The sequence below is a fragment of the Miniopterus natalensis genome, chromosome 2 (genome assembly GCF_054644295.1).
Source record: "Miniopterus natalensis isolate mMinNat1 chromosome 2, mMinNat1.hap1, whole genome shotgun sequence".
Taxonomy (NCBI): Eukaryota; Metazoa; Chordata; class Mammalia; order Chiroptera; family Miniopteridae; genus Miniopterus; species Miniopterus natalensis.
In genome coordinates this window covers 180,451,604-180,471,011 of record NC_142082.1, presented here as the reverse complement: position 1 = coordinate 180,471,011, position 19,408 = coordinate 180,451,604, and the positions used below count along the sequence as shown (strand labels likewise).

At 55.4% G+C, this 19,408-nt stretch overlaps 1 protein-coding gene across 1 annotated transcript; it reads left to right on the top strand.

The window, feature by feature from the left end:
- Position 1: 1 nt before the first annotated feature.
- BAIAP2L2 (BAR/IMD domain containing adaptor protein 2 like 2) lies at positions 2-18,584 on the top strand. The gene is made up of 14 exons (XM_087813995.1): positions 2-70; positions 1,219-1,294; positions 1,873-1,959; positions 2,413-2,474; positions 9,438-9,509; positions 9,732-9,848; positions 10,636-10,782; positions 15,197-15,349; positions 15,794-15,932; positions 16,069-16,306; positions 17,062-17,220; positions 17,497-17,704; positions 18,273-18,316; positions 18,509-18,584. The coding sequence occupies exons 1-14, from the start codon at positions 20-22 to the stop codon at positions 18,582-18,584; spliced, it is 1,629 nt and encodes a 542-aa protein (XP_087670121.1). The 5' UTR covers positions 2-19.
- The last annotated feature ends 824 nt before the right edge of the window (positions 18,585-19,408 follow it).

Here is a 19,408-nt window from a genome sequence, read left to right as displayed (position 1 = left end):
ACCTGGGTGTAGCCGCCCCATGGCCCCCGAGATGGACCAGTTCTACAGGTCCACCATGGCCATCTACAAGGTGAGCGCGCGCGTGCAGCCAGGCCCAGGCCCGAGCACACGTCCTAGGGCGCAAAGGTTGGGCAGCTCTGGAGGAGGGGGTGAGCAAGGCTGCGGCATGTTCTGGCAAGGACGGTGTGGGGCCAGGCCGGGCTGAGCTGTGGGCATGGGGGTGAGGGTCTCTGGGGGAAGTCAGTCACCCCAGCCCCAACTGGAGGCTCCCAGGGAGAGATTTGTCCACAGCCACCCCGTGAGCGACAGGCCTGCTGAGACGGTACTCTCAGCAGCAGCCTCCAGCTCCCAAACACCGGGCAAGGCAGGACAGGGCCCAGCGCCGCTGCAGCTGGGAGCAACGGCCCAAAGAGCCACTGAGCCTGGGAGTGGGGAGTTTCTCTCTGTCTCACTCTCATTCCTGAGCCCCTCGCTCAAACTTCCTACTTCACTGCAGAGGGGTTGCTGCAGTCTCCAAAGACATTGATTGAGCACCTCCTGTGTGTGCAGGACCCTTTCACATGTAAGGCTCACCACGTCCCACCTGTGGGGTAAAAAATAATCACACCATTTGATAGATGAGAAAACTGAGGCCGGAGAGGTTAAACAGCTTGTTCAAGGTCACCAGGGAAAGCAGAGGGGCTGCAGGGATTTGAACCAAGACCCAAGTCCAAGTCCAAGCCCAGAGTCATCTCCTGGCCTTGCTCCTAGAGTGCTCTCCCACTGGCCATGGCTTGGGGTGGCCTTGCTCCCAGAGGGCTCTTCTTTGAGGGGGGGCAAGATCTGCCCTTGTCTCTGAGGTAACTGTGGGCAGTCTCTTTGTCCAGTCCAACAAGGCCTGGACTCAGGCCTGGGTTGAACTGTGCCAGCTGGGGACTATGACAGACCGGCTGGCTTCAACCCAGTGGGAGGAAGAGGAGGACCCTCCAGGTGCATTATCTTGGGAGGAAGGTCCCACCAGGGTAGGTGTGCGAGCAGGAGCTGGCCGAGGGGTCCCTGACCTTGAACAGTGCCACAAGAAATGTCCTCTGAGGCCCATGCAGGATTCTAGGTGACCCCAGGTTTCTAGGTGGCACCCCCAGATTTTGGGGGATTCTCATTGGGGCCAGAGGTGCCCCGCTTCTGAGGCCCAGTGATGCCTCTGCCCATCATTCCTTCTTCCTCTCCCTTGGGGTCCAGAGCATCCTGGAGCAGTTTAACCCGGCCCTGGAGAACCTGGTGTACCTGGGAAACAACTACCTGCGGGCCTTCCATGGTGAGTGCCAGCCACGCTGCCCCCGTTCATGCCACAGACACCTGCACCCTGCCCAGGTTCTCCGCACCCCACACCAGGCAGCCATGCACCGTTTTTCAGCAACACCCCTCCACCAGGGCTGTCAACAGATGGTTACAAGTCACCTATAGGATGGATAGGCCAGGGACACACCTGGAACCAAGTGCCACCCAACCCTTCCCTGCCTTTTAGTTCTTCAGAATCAAAGTGTGTTTCCTCAACTCCAGCGACCTGAGCCCACCCCTCACCGCCCCACCCCATGCCCCTATGCCTGTGCCTGCCACTCCTTACGGACACACGCAGATACCCTACCCGACAGGCCACACCAAGGTCCTGAACAGCACCAGGCCCTGCCCATAGGGACAACCCACCCCATGATACCCCCTTACCTCTGGCCTGTGCCACATCACACATGCCCTCAGGACACCCCCTCCCTCTCAGGCAGCTATGCAAGATCCCACATTGTCCCCTGCACATGCTCTCTCTGATGGAAGGAGGGGTCTCCAGAAGGTGGGGGTGGCTGGAGGAGGGGGCTGAGCTGACCCACTCCTTCCACACAGCCCTGTCGGAGGCGGCCGAGGTGTACTTCAGCGCCATCCAGAAGATCGGGGAACAGGCCCTGCAGAGCTCCACCTCCCAGATTCTGGGTAAGGCGCTCCTCCTTCCACACACACTTCTTTGGGGCCTGGGGGGCACTCCTTCTAGCCGCCTCTGCCTCCTCCTGCTGTTCAGGCTCCAGGCACTCTGCCTGCTTCCGGTGCCTCCACTCAGGCCCAGTGCCTGCCTTGCCCCTCATTCCCCATCCCAGAGGGGCCTCCTTTTATAGTCTTGCCCTTCCAGGAAGTCTCCCAACAACAAAGGTCTTGCAGCCCAGGGCCCAGAGCCCAGACTCTCCTTCTGGAGCCCGAGCCCCTCCCCACCACTCCCTGCAGGGCTGTTACAGGGCTGGGCAGGTGCTGCCCAGTCCCAGAGCCACGTGGGAAATCCAGGACTTTGGTCCTGAAATCCAGCCTCAGGCAGGCCCCTATGGAAGCTTCTGGTGGGCAGAAGTTGGGGGGGGAGGGTCCCCTCACGGAAACCATTGTTCTTTGGGCCCCTAGGTGAGATCTTAGTGCAGATGTCAGACACCCAGCGACACCTGAACTCTGACCTGGAGGTGGTGGTGAGTATTGGCCGGGGGGTTCAGCCTCCTACATCCCTTCTCAGGGAGGACTTCCTGCGGCCCTAGCGTCACACCAGCCAGACCAGGCTCTGGCGGGCGCACTGACCTGCAATGTCTTGTTTGAGCGTCCAGCCACCTGGGAGGCAGGTGCCATTTCTGTGTCTACTTTGCAGAGGAGAAAACTGAGTCTCAGAGATGTAGCCACTCTCCCAAGATTACAGCGTGAGTGGGGGAGCCAGGAGAGAGAGGGCAGTTGCCGGGGTGCCCCCCCCCACACTCCAGTCCTGCCCTTTGCTCTCCGGGGAGCAGGCAGTGAGTGGTTTGACCTTGTCCCACCCATGAGAAAAACCCTCCCACACCCTGCCGCCCACAGAACTGAACCTGGGCTTCTCAGGGAGGGTGTGCAGGCCCTGCTGGCCTGGCAGCACCCTGGTGGCACCCCCAGTCACAGCCCAGCCACCCTGAAGTGCACCCCCCACAGCCTAGCCTTCCCCTGCTGGGCTGCTGCCGTGCTGTCTTCTCAGCCAGAAGCCCCCACCCCTGCCATCCAGCAGTTGGCCCCTCCTCCATGAATTCCCCCTGACTTCTGGGCAGTTCAGTCCCTCTGCCCTCTGGACTCCAACAGATACTCCCATCTGCTTTTAGCACATGGCACTTAAGAAAGTGAACTCTGCAGCCAGAGCAGCTGCGTTTAAAGCCCCGCTTCACCAGTTACTGGCTTTGTGACCTTGGGTGAGCTACGTAACCTCTCTGTGCCTCAGTTTACCTGTCTGGGAAATGGAGACAATCACAGTAACCCATGTAGGGTTCTTATGAGGATTCAGTGGGATGAGCACGCACACACCCCTCGCCCTGGCCCCGGGCCCTTCGTGGATCTGAGCTGTGATGTATAGAAGGGAAATTTACTGCCCTGCCTCTGTCCCTGCGAAGACTGGGGCTCTGCTGGGACATGGTCTTCTCTATAGCTCCAGGGCCTGGCATGGGGACTGGCACTGAGCAGAGCTTCTCTGACTGGGAGGAAAGAATGAGCTTTGAAGAGCCCCTGACATGGGGCTTGGCCAGAGGGAGAGAAGGGAGGGTATCCCGGGAGGTTGCAGTGGCCGAGCATGGGCATGAGTGTGGCATCCATTGGGCAGATGTGAGGCAGAGATCGGAGCTGGGGCAAAGGGGAGAGGGGGAAGTGTTGAGGGCCCTCGGAAGGCTCTGAAGGAAATTTCCACTAATTATGACAGTCCATGGTTCTCAGGCGTGTGTGGGGGAAACCCTAACCCTCAGGGTGCTCTTTGGGGGACACCATTAAATACTCATCAGTTTGGTTACTGCGGTGAAATGGGGAACAGGTTTACCAGTGGAAACTGTGTGTCTTCCTACACACGATCAAAGCACCCCTTGGGCCCGGCTCCCCAACACTCTGAGGTGGATGGAGCAATAAGCATGGGCCTCCTCCTGGGGCTTGGGCGGGGTTATGGAGCCCGGCTCCCACTGGCAGCTGGGACCTCCTGTCCTTGTGTTTGCCGGCTCTCCATGTCACTTGTGGCACCCCTGGGCTGGACAGGGACAAGTGTCACCCAGGCCCACTCTGTAAAAAGAGCTGCCATCTCTGGGCACTGGTGTCTTGGCTGTGACAACAGGGCAGGGCCCTCGGCCAGAACCGTACTGGGCAGGACACACCAGAGGCCGTCTCCACCGCTGGCTCATGCACTGGACAACTGTTTACTGCCTCGTGCCCAGCACCGGTGTAGGCACTGGGGGTCCAGCAGGCAAAATGCTGCCCTGTCCAAGGGTGGGGCCCGACCACACCCGAGACGGGTGGGTGGGGGCGCATGTGAGCCGCGCAGCGCGTTTCTTCGCGTCCTGCTCCGTTCGCTCAGCTGAGGTCTGTGAGCGTCACTCTTGCTCCCGCAGGGTGGGTGCTTTGCTGTGTTTGTTGCTGCGTGCTCCACTGCACAGAGACACGATTTCCGCTTCTCTTCTCCTGTTGACAGTCATTGGAGGGCGGTTAGGAATAGGGCTGCTGTGACCATCCTTGTACGAGTCTTTCTGGGGACACATGCTTTCATTTCTCTTGGGTAAATACCCGGGAGTGGAAGTTATGGGCAGTGTTGATATAAGCGTAGCTTCATAAGGAACTGCCCGAGAGCCCTCCAGGGCTCGGGCTGTTCCGCACTCCGGCCGGCGCGTCGGCGAGCGGCTGTGGCTGCGTCCTTGCCTGCGTCCCCGTCAGCCCCCTGGGTGCTAGCCGTTCTCGTGGGCGTGGAGTGGCGCACCTCGCTGGGGTTGTATTTTCTGTGTCCTGATGACTAATGACTTGTAATGGGCTTATTGCACATTTGCAAATCTTCCCTCCTGAGGTGTTTGTTTAGTCCTTTGATGATTTTTTGGGGGGGTTGCCATTATTGGTAACTTTTAGGAGTTTTTTTAATACAGTCAAGACGTGGGTCCTTTGTCAGATATATGCCCGGTGAATGTTTTTCCCAGTCTGTAGCTTGTCTGTTCATTTTTCTTAATGGTGTCTTTGATGACCAGAAGTTTAAAATTTTTATAAAGCCCAATTTGGCAGTTTTAAAAAATGGGTTGTGCTTGTGTCCTGCCCAAGAAACCTTCACCTGCCCCCATCACAAAGATAGTCTCCTAAGTTTTCTCGTAGAAGCTCTATGTTCTGGGCTTTCCACTTATTTCTGTGATCCATCTCAAATGTATTTTTGTGTATGAAGTGAGAGGGAGTCAGGGACAGATATTTGCTTGTTCCAGAATCATTTTAAAAAGACTTCCCTTTCCCTATTCAATTGACTTGGTATCTTGGTCAAGAATTGATTTGTCCTATATGTGTAGGTCTATTTCTGACCTCTCTACTCCAGCGATTTTCAACTGGTGCACCACAAGAATTGTTAAAACATGCAGCACCTGGCTATTTTGGGGGCACTGACCTCTTTTCCCTTAGGTTGTCAAATTTATTTATTTATTTATTTACTTATTTATTTTAAAATATATCTTTATTAATTTCAGAGAGAGGAAGGGAGAGGGAGAGAGAGAGATAGAAACATCAGTGATGAGAGAGTCATTGATCAAATTTAAAAAATGACAACAGCTGCCCAGCCGGCGTGGCTCAGCGGTTGAGCATCGACCTAGGATCCAGGCAGTCAGGGTTTAAGCCCCAGTCAGGGCACATGCCTGGGTTGCGGGCTCGATCCCCAGTCAGGGGCGTGCAGGAGGCAGCCGATCAATGACTCTCTCATCATTGATGTTCCTATCTCTCTCTCTCTCCCTCTCCCTTCCTCTCTCTGAAATCAATAAAGATATATTTAAAAAAATAAAATAAAATAAAAAAATAAAAATAAATAAAAAATGACAACAGCCAACACAACAATAGCCATTTAGTGTGAATGAATAAATATTATACCTATTTTTTGTCAGATCGGCAAAAAATATATTTTTGGCGTGCAGCAGAATTTTAGTAATTAGTTTATGTGCCATGAGGTGGAAAAGGTTGAAAATCACTGCTCTGCTCCGATCCATCGGTATCTCTGTCTATCCTTATACCAGTACCATGCTGTATTAATCACTGTAACTTTATGGTAAGTCTTGAAGTCAGATAGTCTAAGAATCTTGTTCTTTTTCAAAATTACCTAGTCTGTTCAAGATCCTTTGCGTTTCCGTATAAGTTAGAGAATCAGCTTGTCAATTTCTCTAAGAAAGCCTGCTGGGATTTTGATAGGGATTTCATTAATCTATAAATAGTAGTCATCTTAATAATATCAGGCCTTTTGATCAGTGAACATGGTATACCTCTCTATGTATTTACTTCTCATAGGAATGTTTTGTCATTTTCAGTGTAGCAGTCTTGCACGTCTTTTGATAGATTTATTTCTAGGTATTTGATGTTTTTGAAACCATTTGTAAATGGCATTTTAATACCCCATTTTCCACTTGCTCATCGTTTGACATATTTTAGTAGGATCGCTCTGGCTCCTGTATTGAGAATAAAATAGCAGTAGAAGGCAAAAGCAGAAGCGGGAAGACCAGTCAGCCGGCTACTGCGTAACCCAGGGGAGCGGTGCCGCTCTCGGGAAAGGTCCCGCAGTGGTGGTGTTGAGAAGAGACCAGATTCAATGTAGAACCAGTAAGATTTCCTGATGGGTTGGATGCCTGTTGCAAAAGGAAGAGGAAAGTCTAGGTGACTCCATGGTTTTAACCTGGCCGACTGGACAGGTGGAGTTGCCATTAGCCGAGGCGGAAAGACCGAATGTGGAGCCTTTCGAATGGAAGGGCCAGCCCAGCGTTAAAAGCAGAGGGACATGAGGGGGAATCGGCAAAGGACAGGTGGGGGGGGGGGGGAGAAAACCAGGAGAGGGTGCTGGGCTGAGGCAGAGGGAAGGCGTTTAGGAGGAGGGAGTGGTCAACTGTGTCCAATGATGATGACAGGCTGAGCGCATGAGTCCTGAGACCTGGCTTAGCGACGTGGAGTCTCCGAGTCTTCGACAGGAGCACTCTGCGGGCGTGGTGGGGCACAGCCTGAGAGTGGGGGCACAAGAACAGGTGAGAGGAGAGGAGTTGGGGTCAGCCCACAGAGACAGTTTTTCAAGGCGCTGTTCCCGTGCAGTGCATGTTTTCAGCCGCAGGGCCGCCCTGCGAGGCTGCACCGAGGAACTTCCAGGCTGTGCTCAGAGTGTGCGGAGCGGGAGGCAGGGAGGGCAGCCCCGGCCCTGACCTGCGGGGAGTCCCTCAGCCCGCTGGGGAAGGTGACTTCCTTGTTCCAGAAGCCACCTGCTAATTATTGACACTGCTTCCTCCACAGCTAGAGGTCAAAGTCTGCACCAAGTATCATTTTCTTAATAGATCCGTTTCTTTAGGAGCTTGCCGAGGACTTTCCATCAGCCCAGTGGTGCCTGGGCCCCTTCTGATGGGGGCATCCTAGGTCTGCGTCCTGTTCCCCATCTGAGATCACAGCCAGGCCGAGGCAATGGGAAGCACTGCAATCCCTCTGTCCCACTGTGATGCACATTTCCGTGGTGTGACTCAGTTCATATGTGACAGGAAGCAGGAGTGACATCCTACTGTGGAAGGTGGCTTGTTCAGTAGCAGTTCCCAGGCAGGAGAGGGATGAAGGAAACAAGACTAAGAGGAGGGAGAAAGCCCCCAACTTGTCTGCTGTCAGTATTTTAAGGACATTTGGAAAGGATCTCTGCACCCTGCCTCCCTGAGGGGTCGGGTGTCACCTCTGCCGCCCAGGCCCACCTTCGTCACAGCCCCACTTCCTCCTCCATCATCTCTGCAGTAGTTAAGGCGTCTGCATGTCCATTCTGTTGATTTTGTGCATTTTAAATATTTTCTGTGGCCTGCAGTGTGGTTCAAGTTCATCTCTCCAGGTACCAGTCACCCTTTTTAGTAGTGCTCTGGTTGCAAATTTGTCTGGATTTTGAAGGTCTGCCCCAGCCCCGCATCTCCCATAAGCCGTGTTTCTATTGGGCAATTTAGCAGGATGTGGGGATTTTCAGGAGCACGCGTTCTGTGTTCAAGCAGAGATTTTGAACTGCCTCTTGGGTGGGAGGCAGGGCCGGGAGGAGGTGAGGCGCCTCCTCGCTGGGAGGCCTCGCAGGTGCAGGTTGGGAAGCCGCACTTCCTAGTGGACCCAGCAGAAAAGGGCCCCCACGGGGCAGAAGTGTGTACTCAGCGCAGCTCACAACACTGACACGCCCCACCCCGACACACGCACGCACACTGGCAGCCACGGCTCAGGCGCTTAGGGTGTGGCCAGTCCTGGGGAAAACACACTCACGCTCCTTATAGACCAGCAGTTACCGAGGCTTCAGAAACAACTGTGGGAGAAAAACTTACAATTCAGAACTTTCCTATTTACTGGGGTTTCCTGCATCCTGGGAGGAAATTGCCAGCATTTCTTTTCTGGGCGATGCCCTACCCTGAGGGATGGAGCTCCCACAACACAGCATGGGCACCCTGTGGCAGGAGGTGGGGTCCAAGCAGAGGTGGAGGGTCCCCAGAGTAAGAGATGGCAGTGAGGCGAGAGATGCTCCTCTTTGCTCGTTGTGCAACCTGAACTCAAGGGCAAAGAGGGCAGCTGGAAGGATTTAAGGTCCGATGCCCCCACGATGCAGTGACCCAGGGAATGCTGATGGGGACACAAGGGGAATGTGCCAGGTGATCGCCAAGGCTCACAGAATCAAAGCTCATCGGGTTTATAGGGCTGGACCTTAGCATCTGGCCCAAACTTTACTATTACAGATGGGGAAACTGAGGCCCAGAGAGGGGCAGCAACTTGTCCAAAATCACAAAGCAAATTGGAGACACAACCAGAACTAGGACCTAGCTCTTCTGAGACTGAGCCCAGTAACCTTCCCTGGCTTCCTGGTCACACAGGTGGTGGGGGAACCTCCCACCCCCACAGCTAAGGCCTCAACAGTTCAGAGCACTTTTGTGGGTGCAGCCCTGCCCACGGTGCCAAGGACACAGAGATGGGTCAGACTAGGCTCATGCCCATGGTGCTCACTCCTCATACGAAAGGGCTAAGCAGGGCCCAGCACAAATGCTGTCCTCTGGCTGGAGGAACGAGTGGTGAACAGACATATACACACTCCAGGAATAGGATGATTGAGCACTGGATCCTGCCTGGGGGAGTCGGGGCAGGGATCTGAAGACTGGTGGGATTCCAGGCCCTGGGAGTGGCATCATCAAAGCACAGACTAAGACCAAGAGGAAGAATCAGAGGCCGTTGGCGCATTTATCGAGGGGGTTTTGAGCGAGGCTCTGCTCTAAGTGTTTCACGTGATTAACCGTTTAATCCTTCCTCCAAGCAGGCGCTCTTAGTAGGCCCATTTCTGTGATGATTGGGCAGGTGCCTGCTGTGTTAGCACGTGGTGGGCAATGGACCTGAGTGGACAGTGCGAGGGATGCTGAGGCCCGAGGGGGCAGGGCCGCCCTGCTCACCCCGCCCTGCACTCCACACAGGTGCAGACGCTCCATGGAGACCTGCTGCAGCACATGGAGAAGAACACCAAGCTGGACATGCAGTTCATCCAAGTGAGTCTGCCCGCCCCGCCTCGGCCCCTGCCCGTCGCAGGCGGGACCACCTCTTCCCATTTCACAGATGGGCACATTGAGGTCAGCACTGGACATTGACGGACCTCAGGTTATACACGTTCCCAGCCGAGCCGCCTGTCCCTGTCCAGTGCTCTGACCCATGGGCCGGACATCTAGAGCTTTTGACATGGGAGTCTCTCTCCTCTCTCCACCCCACCCAAGGACAGCCGCCAGCACTATGAGATCGAGTACCGCCACCGAGCTGCCAACCTGGAGAAGTGCATGTCCGAGCTGTGGCGCATGGAGCGCAAGAGGGACAAGAATGTGCGGGAGATGAAGGTGCAAGGGCTGGGGACATGACCGGTCTCTGGGGGGACCCTCTGACACCCTTCTGAGCTCACCCAGCCAGCACCAGACCAACCCCAGGAGTGTGGTTTGCCCCGCCTCTGGTGAGGTCAGCCAGCTCCTGGTGGGGTGGAAACCACTGGTCTCAGGGACACCCTCAGCACTGCTCCCTGCCCCATCACTTCCTGGCCCTCCCCACGTGTCCCAGGCCCCTCCGAAACCCCGGCACCTCTCCTGCTTCTCACTGAGCAAACCTGAACATGGTAGCGAAGGTGTAACCCACCATCCTTCCCCTCCCCCCTGCCCGGCAGTGCTATCCTGCCCCTGGCTAAGGCCAGCCCTCCTCCTGAGCCCCTCCTCCCCAGCCATGGCCTCTGTCTCCAAGACCTCCATCTCCCTTCCTGTCTCCTCTTCTGCTCCTTTATGAAATCACATCTCTTTTCAAAATCTTCCCCCCAAGTAGGGGGTTATTAATCAACTTATTTGCACTTTCATTAAACCAACCTCCCTGAGCCCCACCTCTGTGCTGGGCCCTGAGCTGGGTGCTGTGGACAGAGGGATGGCTCAGACACCAGCCCTGCCTATAGGGACCAGAGCCCAGGATGAAGCTGCCCACGAGAGGGCAGGCCTGGGAGCTAGGGTGGGCTGGGTGTTCAGGGGAGGCCTCCAGGAGGAGGCGGCTGGGTCAGGGAGGACAGGGAGGCTGCAGACAGCTGGCTCTCTAGGTGGGTGGGATGGGGCACCCACCCCCTGCCTCCAGCCAGGATCCCGTTTTCCCCAGGAGAGCGTGAACCGGCTGCACGCGCAGATGCAGACCTTCATGTCCGAGAGTCAGCGGGCGGCTGAGCTGGAAGAGAAGCGGCGCTACCGGTTCCTGGCCGAGAAGCACCTGCTGCTCTCCAGCACCTTCCTGCAGTTTTTCGGTCGGGTGAGCTGGGCCGTGCCCTCAGTGAGCTGCCGCGCACGGGCTTTCCCTCCCTTCCCTTTCCTTCTTCCTTCCTCGCAGGCGCTTTATTCGCTCTCTCCGCCTACCTCTGCTTATTCACTTCTGTGTCAGGTTTTCATTCATTCATGAGGTTTAGCCTCACGTCCACTCACTGCTTCATCTGCGCGTGAGCCAGGTGCTTTTCATTCCTGCTCGCATGTACTTACCACCCACGAATTCCTGGATTCGCAGGTTTATTCAATTGTTGTCTATTAATTTTATCCTGTAACCTAAATCCTGCTTTTTCTATTGGCTGCACCAGATTGTTTCATTTCTCATTGTACTTCTGACGGGTTTTGCTTTCTGTGTTTAGCTTGCCTGTTGTTTAGTGCTGTTGGGTTTATGAGTATTATACGTCCCGGTAAATGGTACCATTTAGGTACTTGGTGTCTCTCATAAAGCAGTCTAATACTTTTCATTCGCCTTTGTCTGGAATTAATATTGCCCTTCCTCTTCTCTCTTCTCTCATCTGTTTGTTTTAAGTGTGTTTTCTGTTTCTAACATATAGCTCACTTTTTCTGTTTGACCAGTCTGACATCTGTCTTCTAATAGAGGAATTCAGTCTATTTCATTTAACCTGACAACTGATATACCTGTTCTATTCTTTTTGGGTAACTCAGTTTAACTGTATTTGCTGTCATTTCTTCTTTTTCTCCCATTCTTGTTTATGTCAGTTCGGTTGAGTTACTATACATTCCCCTTCCACCTTTGCTAATTTGTAAATTCTACTGGTCTTTTCATCTCTACTTGTGATGACCTCACTTTGTGACCCTCACAATCACATATATTTTTACCTATTAGCTTTTCCAAAAAGTACAAACCCTCCTCACCACTGCTTGGTCCGTTGCCTCCTGCCTCATAAGATGACACCTTGAGAAGGGTTTTCCTGCCCTCCCTGGTACTCTGAGATGAGGCCTTTGGAAAGTTTGCACTCCTCCCATCATCCTCCCTGACCCCCACTTCTTGGTTTTGCCAGGAAACTTCAGGACTTTTAGTTCTAGACCCTTACTGTTACTTCTTTGCAGTATGGCCCTTCTATTTAATTTTTTTAAATCCTCACCTGAGGATATGTTTTTGTTTTTGTTTGAGAGAGGAAGTAAAAGAGAGAGAGAGAGGGAGAGAGAGAAACAGAGATTGGTTGCCTCCTGCAGGCACCCTGACCAGGCATTGAACCTGCAACCCTTCAGACGACGCCCCAGCCAACTGAGCCACACCAGCCAGGGCTGTCTCTTTTTTAAATTATAGTCACCCTAGTGAGTGGGAAGTGCTGGTTTTGATTTGCATTTCCCTGGTGACTAGTGATGCTGAACATCTTTCCACGTGTTCATTGGCCAGCCATATATCTTCTTTGGAAGGAAACTCCTTTCTGCCTGTGTCCTAACAGTTAACCTCCAACTTTAAGAGGAAAGCTGACCCCTCCATGGCTGCGTCCTGCCAGGTGACCTCCTCCCAGGAGGGGCCGTGGATTGAAAGCCTGGCTTCCCCCAGGCGTGGGGAATAGGTAGCATGCCGTCTGACCCAGCTGGGCTTGTTCACAAGATCTAACTCCTAAGCCAGTTAACCATCAGCACTGACCTGTTACTACAGCAGAATGCACGAGGTTAGAACAAGATTTAAAGAACTACACTCCTGGCACAGCGAGGCATCCTTCCCACCGTCTGCAACAGTCGGCCCTTGCTTTGTCCGAGTCTAGTCAATCACATGCCTTTCTGCCTCACCCTCAGCTTCCCTATGCAAGTGCGTCTCCAGGATAGATTCCTAGAAATGGAATTTGAGTCCAAGGACACAGGCATAGGCTGTACTAATTCACACATCCGCAAGCAATGTATGAGAGCCCCGTTTCCTCGACAGCAGTGGGCAAACTTTCCAGTCTTTCTTAACCAGAAAGGTGACATGGCAGCTCAGTGCAGTTTCTCCTGATACTTGTCTCATCGGTGAGGCTGCCATCTAGTCACGTTTCAGAGCCATTTGCTCTCCTTCCCGTGACGCATCAGTACCTTCCCCTCCATTTTTCATATTAATTTGTAGGAGCTCTTTATAGGCTACTGAAATTAGCCTTTTCTTGGTAATGAGTTGCAAATATTTTCCCAGTTTGTCGTTTATCATTTGACTTTGCTTATTGTAGGTTTAGCCATACTTTTAAAAATTATTTTTATTTAGTCAAATTTATCAGTCTTTTCTTTTATAGTTTATGGGGTTTGTATCATCATTAGAATGGCTTTTCCTTCCATAAGTGTTTTTAAAATTCTCCCATGATATCCTCTGTGGCTGTGAAGGCCTGTCGGGTCTTCTTTCCCAGCCAGGGGCTAAGCTGCCTGGAGGCAGGGCTGGGGGAAGCCAGTGAAGTTGAATTCTGGCCAGGCTGGGACTCCTCCTGTGGCCATCACTCCCAGAGCCCCCAGCACCCTGGCTGGTGCGCTCACTGAACAGTCTCCAACTAGACAAAAAGCCTTTTTAAAATATGTATGTAGGTCCTAATGGTCTCACTTGCTTACTTCCTCTGAAGCTAGCTCACAAAGACCCTTGTTGGGTAGTATTTTGCTGATCACTTATGCAAGGCAACAGAGAGTGTCCCTCATGTCCAACTGGACTAGTTGCTCCTATGACACGAGGCTCTGAGCCTTTTTTGCTGCCTGAGATCACTATGAGGTTTTCAGCAGCTGGGCCAGGGAGAAGGGAGTAACCATTGAAGGGGCAGTGAGAGGAAGCCTCCCCAAGATGGGCTAGTGCAGGCCATTTCACTGCTGACTGGATGCGAGACCTTGAGCCAGTTGTTAACTACTCTGACCCTCAGCATCTTTTTCTGCCGAATGGAGATATAATGGCACATACCTCCCAAGGCTATTGTGAGAATCAAATAAGATCATGCAGGCAAAGCCTTTAACACTAGGCCTGGCACAGGGTAAATGTTCAACAAAGGGAAGCTTTTATTATTCCAAAGGTGACAGTCTTGAGCTTGGCCTTAGGGGACAGAATGTTTGAATAGAAAAAAAGGAAAGAACCTTTATAACTGCAGAACAGTGTTCTGACTGTACCTGGGATTTAATTTATAGAGGTGACTGAGTGACAACACAGACAGATTAAAACCATTGAAAACAGTTTTATTACATATCAGTTTCCAAAAGGAAAGGTCGTGCCATGCCATGCAGGGCCACATGGGGAAGCACCAGGGCTTGGTCAAGAGGGAGGAAGAGGAGGGGAAATCATGGCCCAGACATTCATTATGTTTCCCATGGAAGGAATGGGCAAACCAGGAGAGGTAAGTTTAAGCAGGTTAGAATTGGCAAGTTTGAGTAATTTCATTGGGCTCCGTGCTATAGGGGTGGTGTGTACTTGTCTGGTACCTGACTCTGGGGCGATTTAGGGCAAAGGAAATAGAGGCTTAATGTGTGAGTCAAAGGAAGTGGTTGGGATATAGGTTTGGATTGGTAGATCTACATATAAAAGGCATGTTCAGGGGCAAGTTGTTTACTACCCCTAGGAATTATCTAAACCCTGGGAGGGGCAGTCTCTCCAGGAATAGCAAGACCCAGGGATGTCAAAGAATCATAAAATACCAAAAATTTAAAACATGATTAATATACACCACAAGTCTAACATTTAAAGCCCTCCCATCCCAGGTTGTTATGGTCAGCTGCTGAGTTTGTGTCCTTGAAAATGTTCAAGCAGAGTTGGATGCCCACATATTGGGGACACTAGAAAAGGGATGCTCCTGTAGACTACAGGGATGCACTGGGAAAAATGTATTTGGAAGGTCTCTTTAGAGCACTGCTCAAACTGGCTTAAACAGAAAAGGTACTTACTACTTTAGTTACTGGGAAGTACAAGGGCTTCAGGTGTAGCTGGATCCAGCAGCACACAAGATGTCATTGGAAATTTGCCATTGTCTGTGGCTTAGTTGTAGTTTCCTGTGTTGGCTTCACTCTGTTTAGTTAGCTAACCCCATGAGGTGAAAGGATATATTTTTCCAGGTTATTCCAGGGTGAGTACTGGGATTGAATTCTTTGGTCACAGGTTTTGGGTAAGTGCCATCCCTGAGCCCATCACTGTAGCCAGGAGGATGGAGCAACCTGAGTGACCAGCCTGGGCTGTACCCCTGCTCCTGTATGGGGCAGCGGGAGAACTGCCCAGTCTACACAGAGGGGGCAGGCGAAGCTCCTCAAGAACTGAGGGGCCTTTGACTTGGACAGTGGGCAAGTCCAAAGCGACACCACCATGATCTTCAGCTCCTAACAGCTAGAAAACCTGTTCCTTCCTCAGCTTGGGGGCCCAAGTCCCAGGTCTAGGGTGCCACTTCTGAGTCTCCAGGACTGAGGGCCGCTCAGACCTGGGTGACCCTACGTTCTCACCCCACTAGGCCCGGGGGACGCTCCAGAACCGCGTGCTGCTGTGGAAGGAGCAGTCGGAGGCCAGCCGCAACCCGTCGCGTGCCCACTCCCCAGGCCTGCTGGGCCCGCTGCTGGGGCCGCCCTACCCCTCGGGCCGCCTGACGCCCACCCGCCTGGACATGGTGAGGCCTTGGGCGCCCCCCGCCGCTATTCGCGCCACCATTAGTGCCCCCGCCGCTATTCGCGCCACCATTAGTGCCCCCGCCGCTATTCGCGCCACCATTAGTGCCCCCGCCGCTATTCGCGCCACCATTAATGCCCCCGCCGCTATACGTGCCACCGTTAGCGTCCCCACCACTACTGGCACCCTCGCCGTCCGCGGCAGTCTCCGTGGGGCCCTGGGGCCGGAGGCCCTCGGCCCGGAGCCTCCTCCCGCCCAGGGTCCCACTCTACGCGGCGCCGCCCAGCTGGCCTTTCCGCCCCGGCGCGGCCTCGGCGCCCCCCTGGTGGCTGGGCCGCAGGCCCGTGAACCCCTACGCCGACTACTGGGACTGGGGGTGGGGGCTGGACTAGGGCGCCGCGGCCCGCCCCTCCCCGCCCCACCCGCCCTGCCCGTCTCCCCGCAGCCCCAGCGGCCTCTGGGCGAGTTCAGCTCCCCCCGCAGCCGGCACGGCTCCGGCTCCTACGGCCCCGAGCCCGCCGAGGCAAGGTCCGCGTCGCAGCTGGAGCCAGACCGCCGGTCCCTGCCGCGGACGCCGTCTGCCTGTGAGCGCCCGGGGCGGGGCGGGGGGGGGGCACTGGCTGCGCCCCACCAGGGGCGGAGGGCGGCTGCAGCAGGAGGGAACGAGGGCAGACGCGAGGGAGAACTTCCCACCCACATGCCGCGTCCCCGCTTCCGCAGCCTCGCTCTACACCAGCAGCGCCCAGCGCTCGCGCTCCAACTCCTTCGGCGAGCGCCCCGGCGTTGCGGGAGGCGGGGGCGGCGGTAGCGGGGGCGCCCGGAGAGTCCGCGCCCTCGTCTCCCACTCGGAGGGCGCCAACCACACGCTGCTGCGCTTCTCTGCCGGAGACGTCGTGGAGGTGCTAGTACCCGAGGCCCAGAACGGCTGGCTCTATGGCAAGCTGGAGGGGTCATCCACGTGAGTGGGAGCCTGGAGGCGCAGGGTGCGGGGTGGGTGATGAGGAGGGCCCGGGACGCCTGGACTCCAGCTCCGACTGAGATTTCCCTTCCTCTCTCTTTGAAATAAAAAGTAAATAAATAAAAGCTAAGGAACATCGATCATAGCGCCTCTCCCTCAACACCGGCTGCTTTGAAGGTGCAGTAATGAGCCTCCAGCCTCACAAAGTCCAAAAGCAGGGTGCCCAGGGTCACTAGAACCGGAGGGCAACAGCTGGGCTGAGAAGGAAAGAGCACTGGCTTAGGAGTCAGGCATCCTGGGCTTGGGCGCCCCTTCCTCTGGACTCCTGCAGTTGCCGTGGACCCCTGCCCTTTGCCATCACCCTTGCAGTCTGTTTGCGGGTGCATCTCCCTGCCAGGCTAGGAACCTCTGGGGAGCAGGACTGTGCCTGGCTTTCTGGGCCCTCACATGGTGGGGGATTAGTGAGCAGGGAATGAAGTGGTGATCCTATGTCCTTGGACGCATTGCTTTCCTTCTCTGGCTTCCAGTTCCTTCTTTTAAGGTGCCCCAGCCTTTGGTGGAACATGAGGTTGGTCTGGTGGCCTTAAATGCCGAGAAAGACCTCCTTCAAGGGATTAAATGAATCACTCTCTGCAAAGCCCCTGGAGCAAGCCGGCCCCAGCAGTGCCCAGTGGTTGTGTGCTCCTCTTAGAAGTGGGGTTGGACCGCTGTTGTTAGGCCTTTTGCTTAAGGGACCCTCTGCTTCCGCCCTGCAGGAGCGGCTGGTTTCCCGAGGCCTATGTGAAGCCATTGGAGGAGGTGCCTATGAACCCCATGAACTCCTTGAACCCCGTGACCTCTGTGAACCCCATGAACGCCTTGAACCCTGTGACCTCCATGAACCCCATGAGCCCTATGAATGAGCTACCATCCAGGTACCTGGGTGGTCAGAGTCAGGGCAGGGTTGGGGACTCCAGTGGGGTGTGGTCCCATCCATCAGGGGGGCCTCTGTGAGTTGCAGTCCTGAGTGGGCCCAGCCCCCTTTAGCCTCTGGAGAAAGGCACCCCATCTCTCTAACTGAAGGCCATTGTGTCTGTCCCTCTGCCTCCTCTCACCCAGGCGCAGGGGAGGAGGCCGGAGGGTGCTCAGGGGCCCAGCAGATGGGGCCTGACCCCTGACCCCCTTCCCTCCCCTCCTTTCTCTGGACTCAGGTCCTACCCGCTCCGGGGCAGCCACAGCCTAGATGACCTCCTGGACCGGCCAGGCAACTCCGCAGCGTCCTTAGAGTACTGGGACGGCCAGTCCCGCTCCCGAACTCCAAGCCGGGTCCCGAGCCGTGCCCCCAGCCCTGCACCTACACCCTTGCCTGGCAGCCGCCGAAGCAGCATGGGCAGCATGGGGGTGGCCAGTGACGTCAAGGTGAGCCCTCTCCCCCAGGCTGTCCTCAACCCTGGGGTCGTCCAGTGGGCAGGGAGACTGGAGACCAGGTAACCCTCTCTGCTTTGCCACTGTGTCTGGCAGGGGACCCTCTCACCCGGCCTCAATCTGCCCATCTGTGCAGGGAGGGGTGGGGTGGGCTTCTGACTCCTGGTGGGGGGAGTATTTATCACTGGGACTAGAGCCCCAGGTGCCCTGCTGGGAGCACTGGAATAGGCCTGTCCTCCCTGCCTCCCCAAGGAGGCCAAACCAGGGTCCTGGGTCAGACCTGGGCTGGGGCAGGCTGGGGCGGGGTAGAGGGCACAGGGAACACCTCCCCATGGGGTCACCCCAGTCTTGTTCTGGGGGGGTTATCCCTGGAGATGGTGCTCTAGCCTAGAGGTTTCTTGAGTCTGAACCCCACAGAACTCTGGGCTTCAGAAGGCCAGGGCTGCATTTTCCAGAGGCCTGGCACTGCCCGGGCCTCCAGTCCAGTCCTCCTAGGAGGACGGCAGGAGCTTGCTTGCCCCTTCCCACCCCAAACTTGGCCCTTCCTCCATCCCCACTGCAGAAACTCATGTCCTGGGAGCAGAACCCCCCTGAGCTCTTCCCTCGGTGAGTTCTGGAGCAGGACTGGGCCAGAGGGGACTGGGCTCAGTGGAAGGAGACACGGTGGGGGGTGAGTGGAGATGACTTGATGGGGACAGGAGGCAGGGGTGGACACCTGGCTCAGGTGTCCAGCTGCCTTCCCTGGACCCACAGCCAACTAGAGTCCTGGTCCCCCCTCTTTGACCTCTCCCTCAACAGGGGCACAAATCCCTTTGCCACCGTAAAGCTGCGTCCCACTGTCACCAATGACCGCTCAGCGCCCCTCATCCGCTGAGGCACCTTCCTCCACCAGGGGTCTGAGGTCGCCCCGCCACCTGCCCAGAGGCTGCCCAGAGCTGGCAGGAGCAGAAGCAGCAGCAGTGGATCCGAGAAGCTGGGGCCCTGATACTGGGGGGTGCCCTTCCCCTAACCAAGCCCCCAGCCTGAGCAGCCCCAAGGGCCCTGGCATGGGGTCTGGGACCTTCCAAATAAAGCAGGCAGAATGGGGGACAGAACCGTTTCTTCCCCTCCAGGGGCTCCAGGACTCTCCCTGGGGGCCTATCTCACGCCCCCAACCTTTTTCCCCCTTCACCCTAGTGGGGAGGAGTCCCTGACACACCCCCTCCCCCAATCCACATGTCCCCGGTTAACTTTTGTAAACAATGAGAAATAAAGCAAGCGGACACGCAGCAGGACTGGTGGTCTCATCTGGGGGCTGGGTGGGTTTGCAGGACTGGTGGACTCTAACCTGGGGGCTGGGCGGGGTCAGGATGGAGACCTCCCACTGGAGAATGGGGTCACTGGCAGGTACCTGGGAGGCTTCACTCACCCCAGCCCCTCACCTCCCTCGTTTCAGCAAGTCTCTAGGACCACCCTAAAGCCCTCCCCTCTACTCCCCATCTGCAGCCCTCAGGAAGTAGTTGCCTCTTCAGAGGAGAAGGGGTGGCAGTGGCCAAGGTCCCGAACCATCAGCAGGTCACCCTCCAGTGGCCTGGGACACAGCACCCTTTGTTTCGCACCCCTGACCCCCTCAGTCCCAGGCTCTCCTGGATTAGCCTTATCCAAGGGAAAACAGAGCCCTTCCTGGCATTTGGCCTGGGGGTGGAGGGCAGGCAAGGA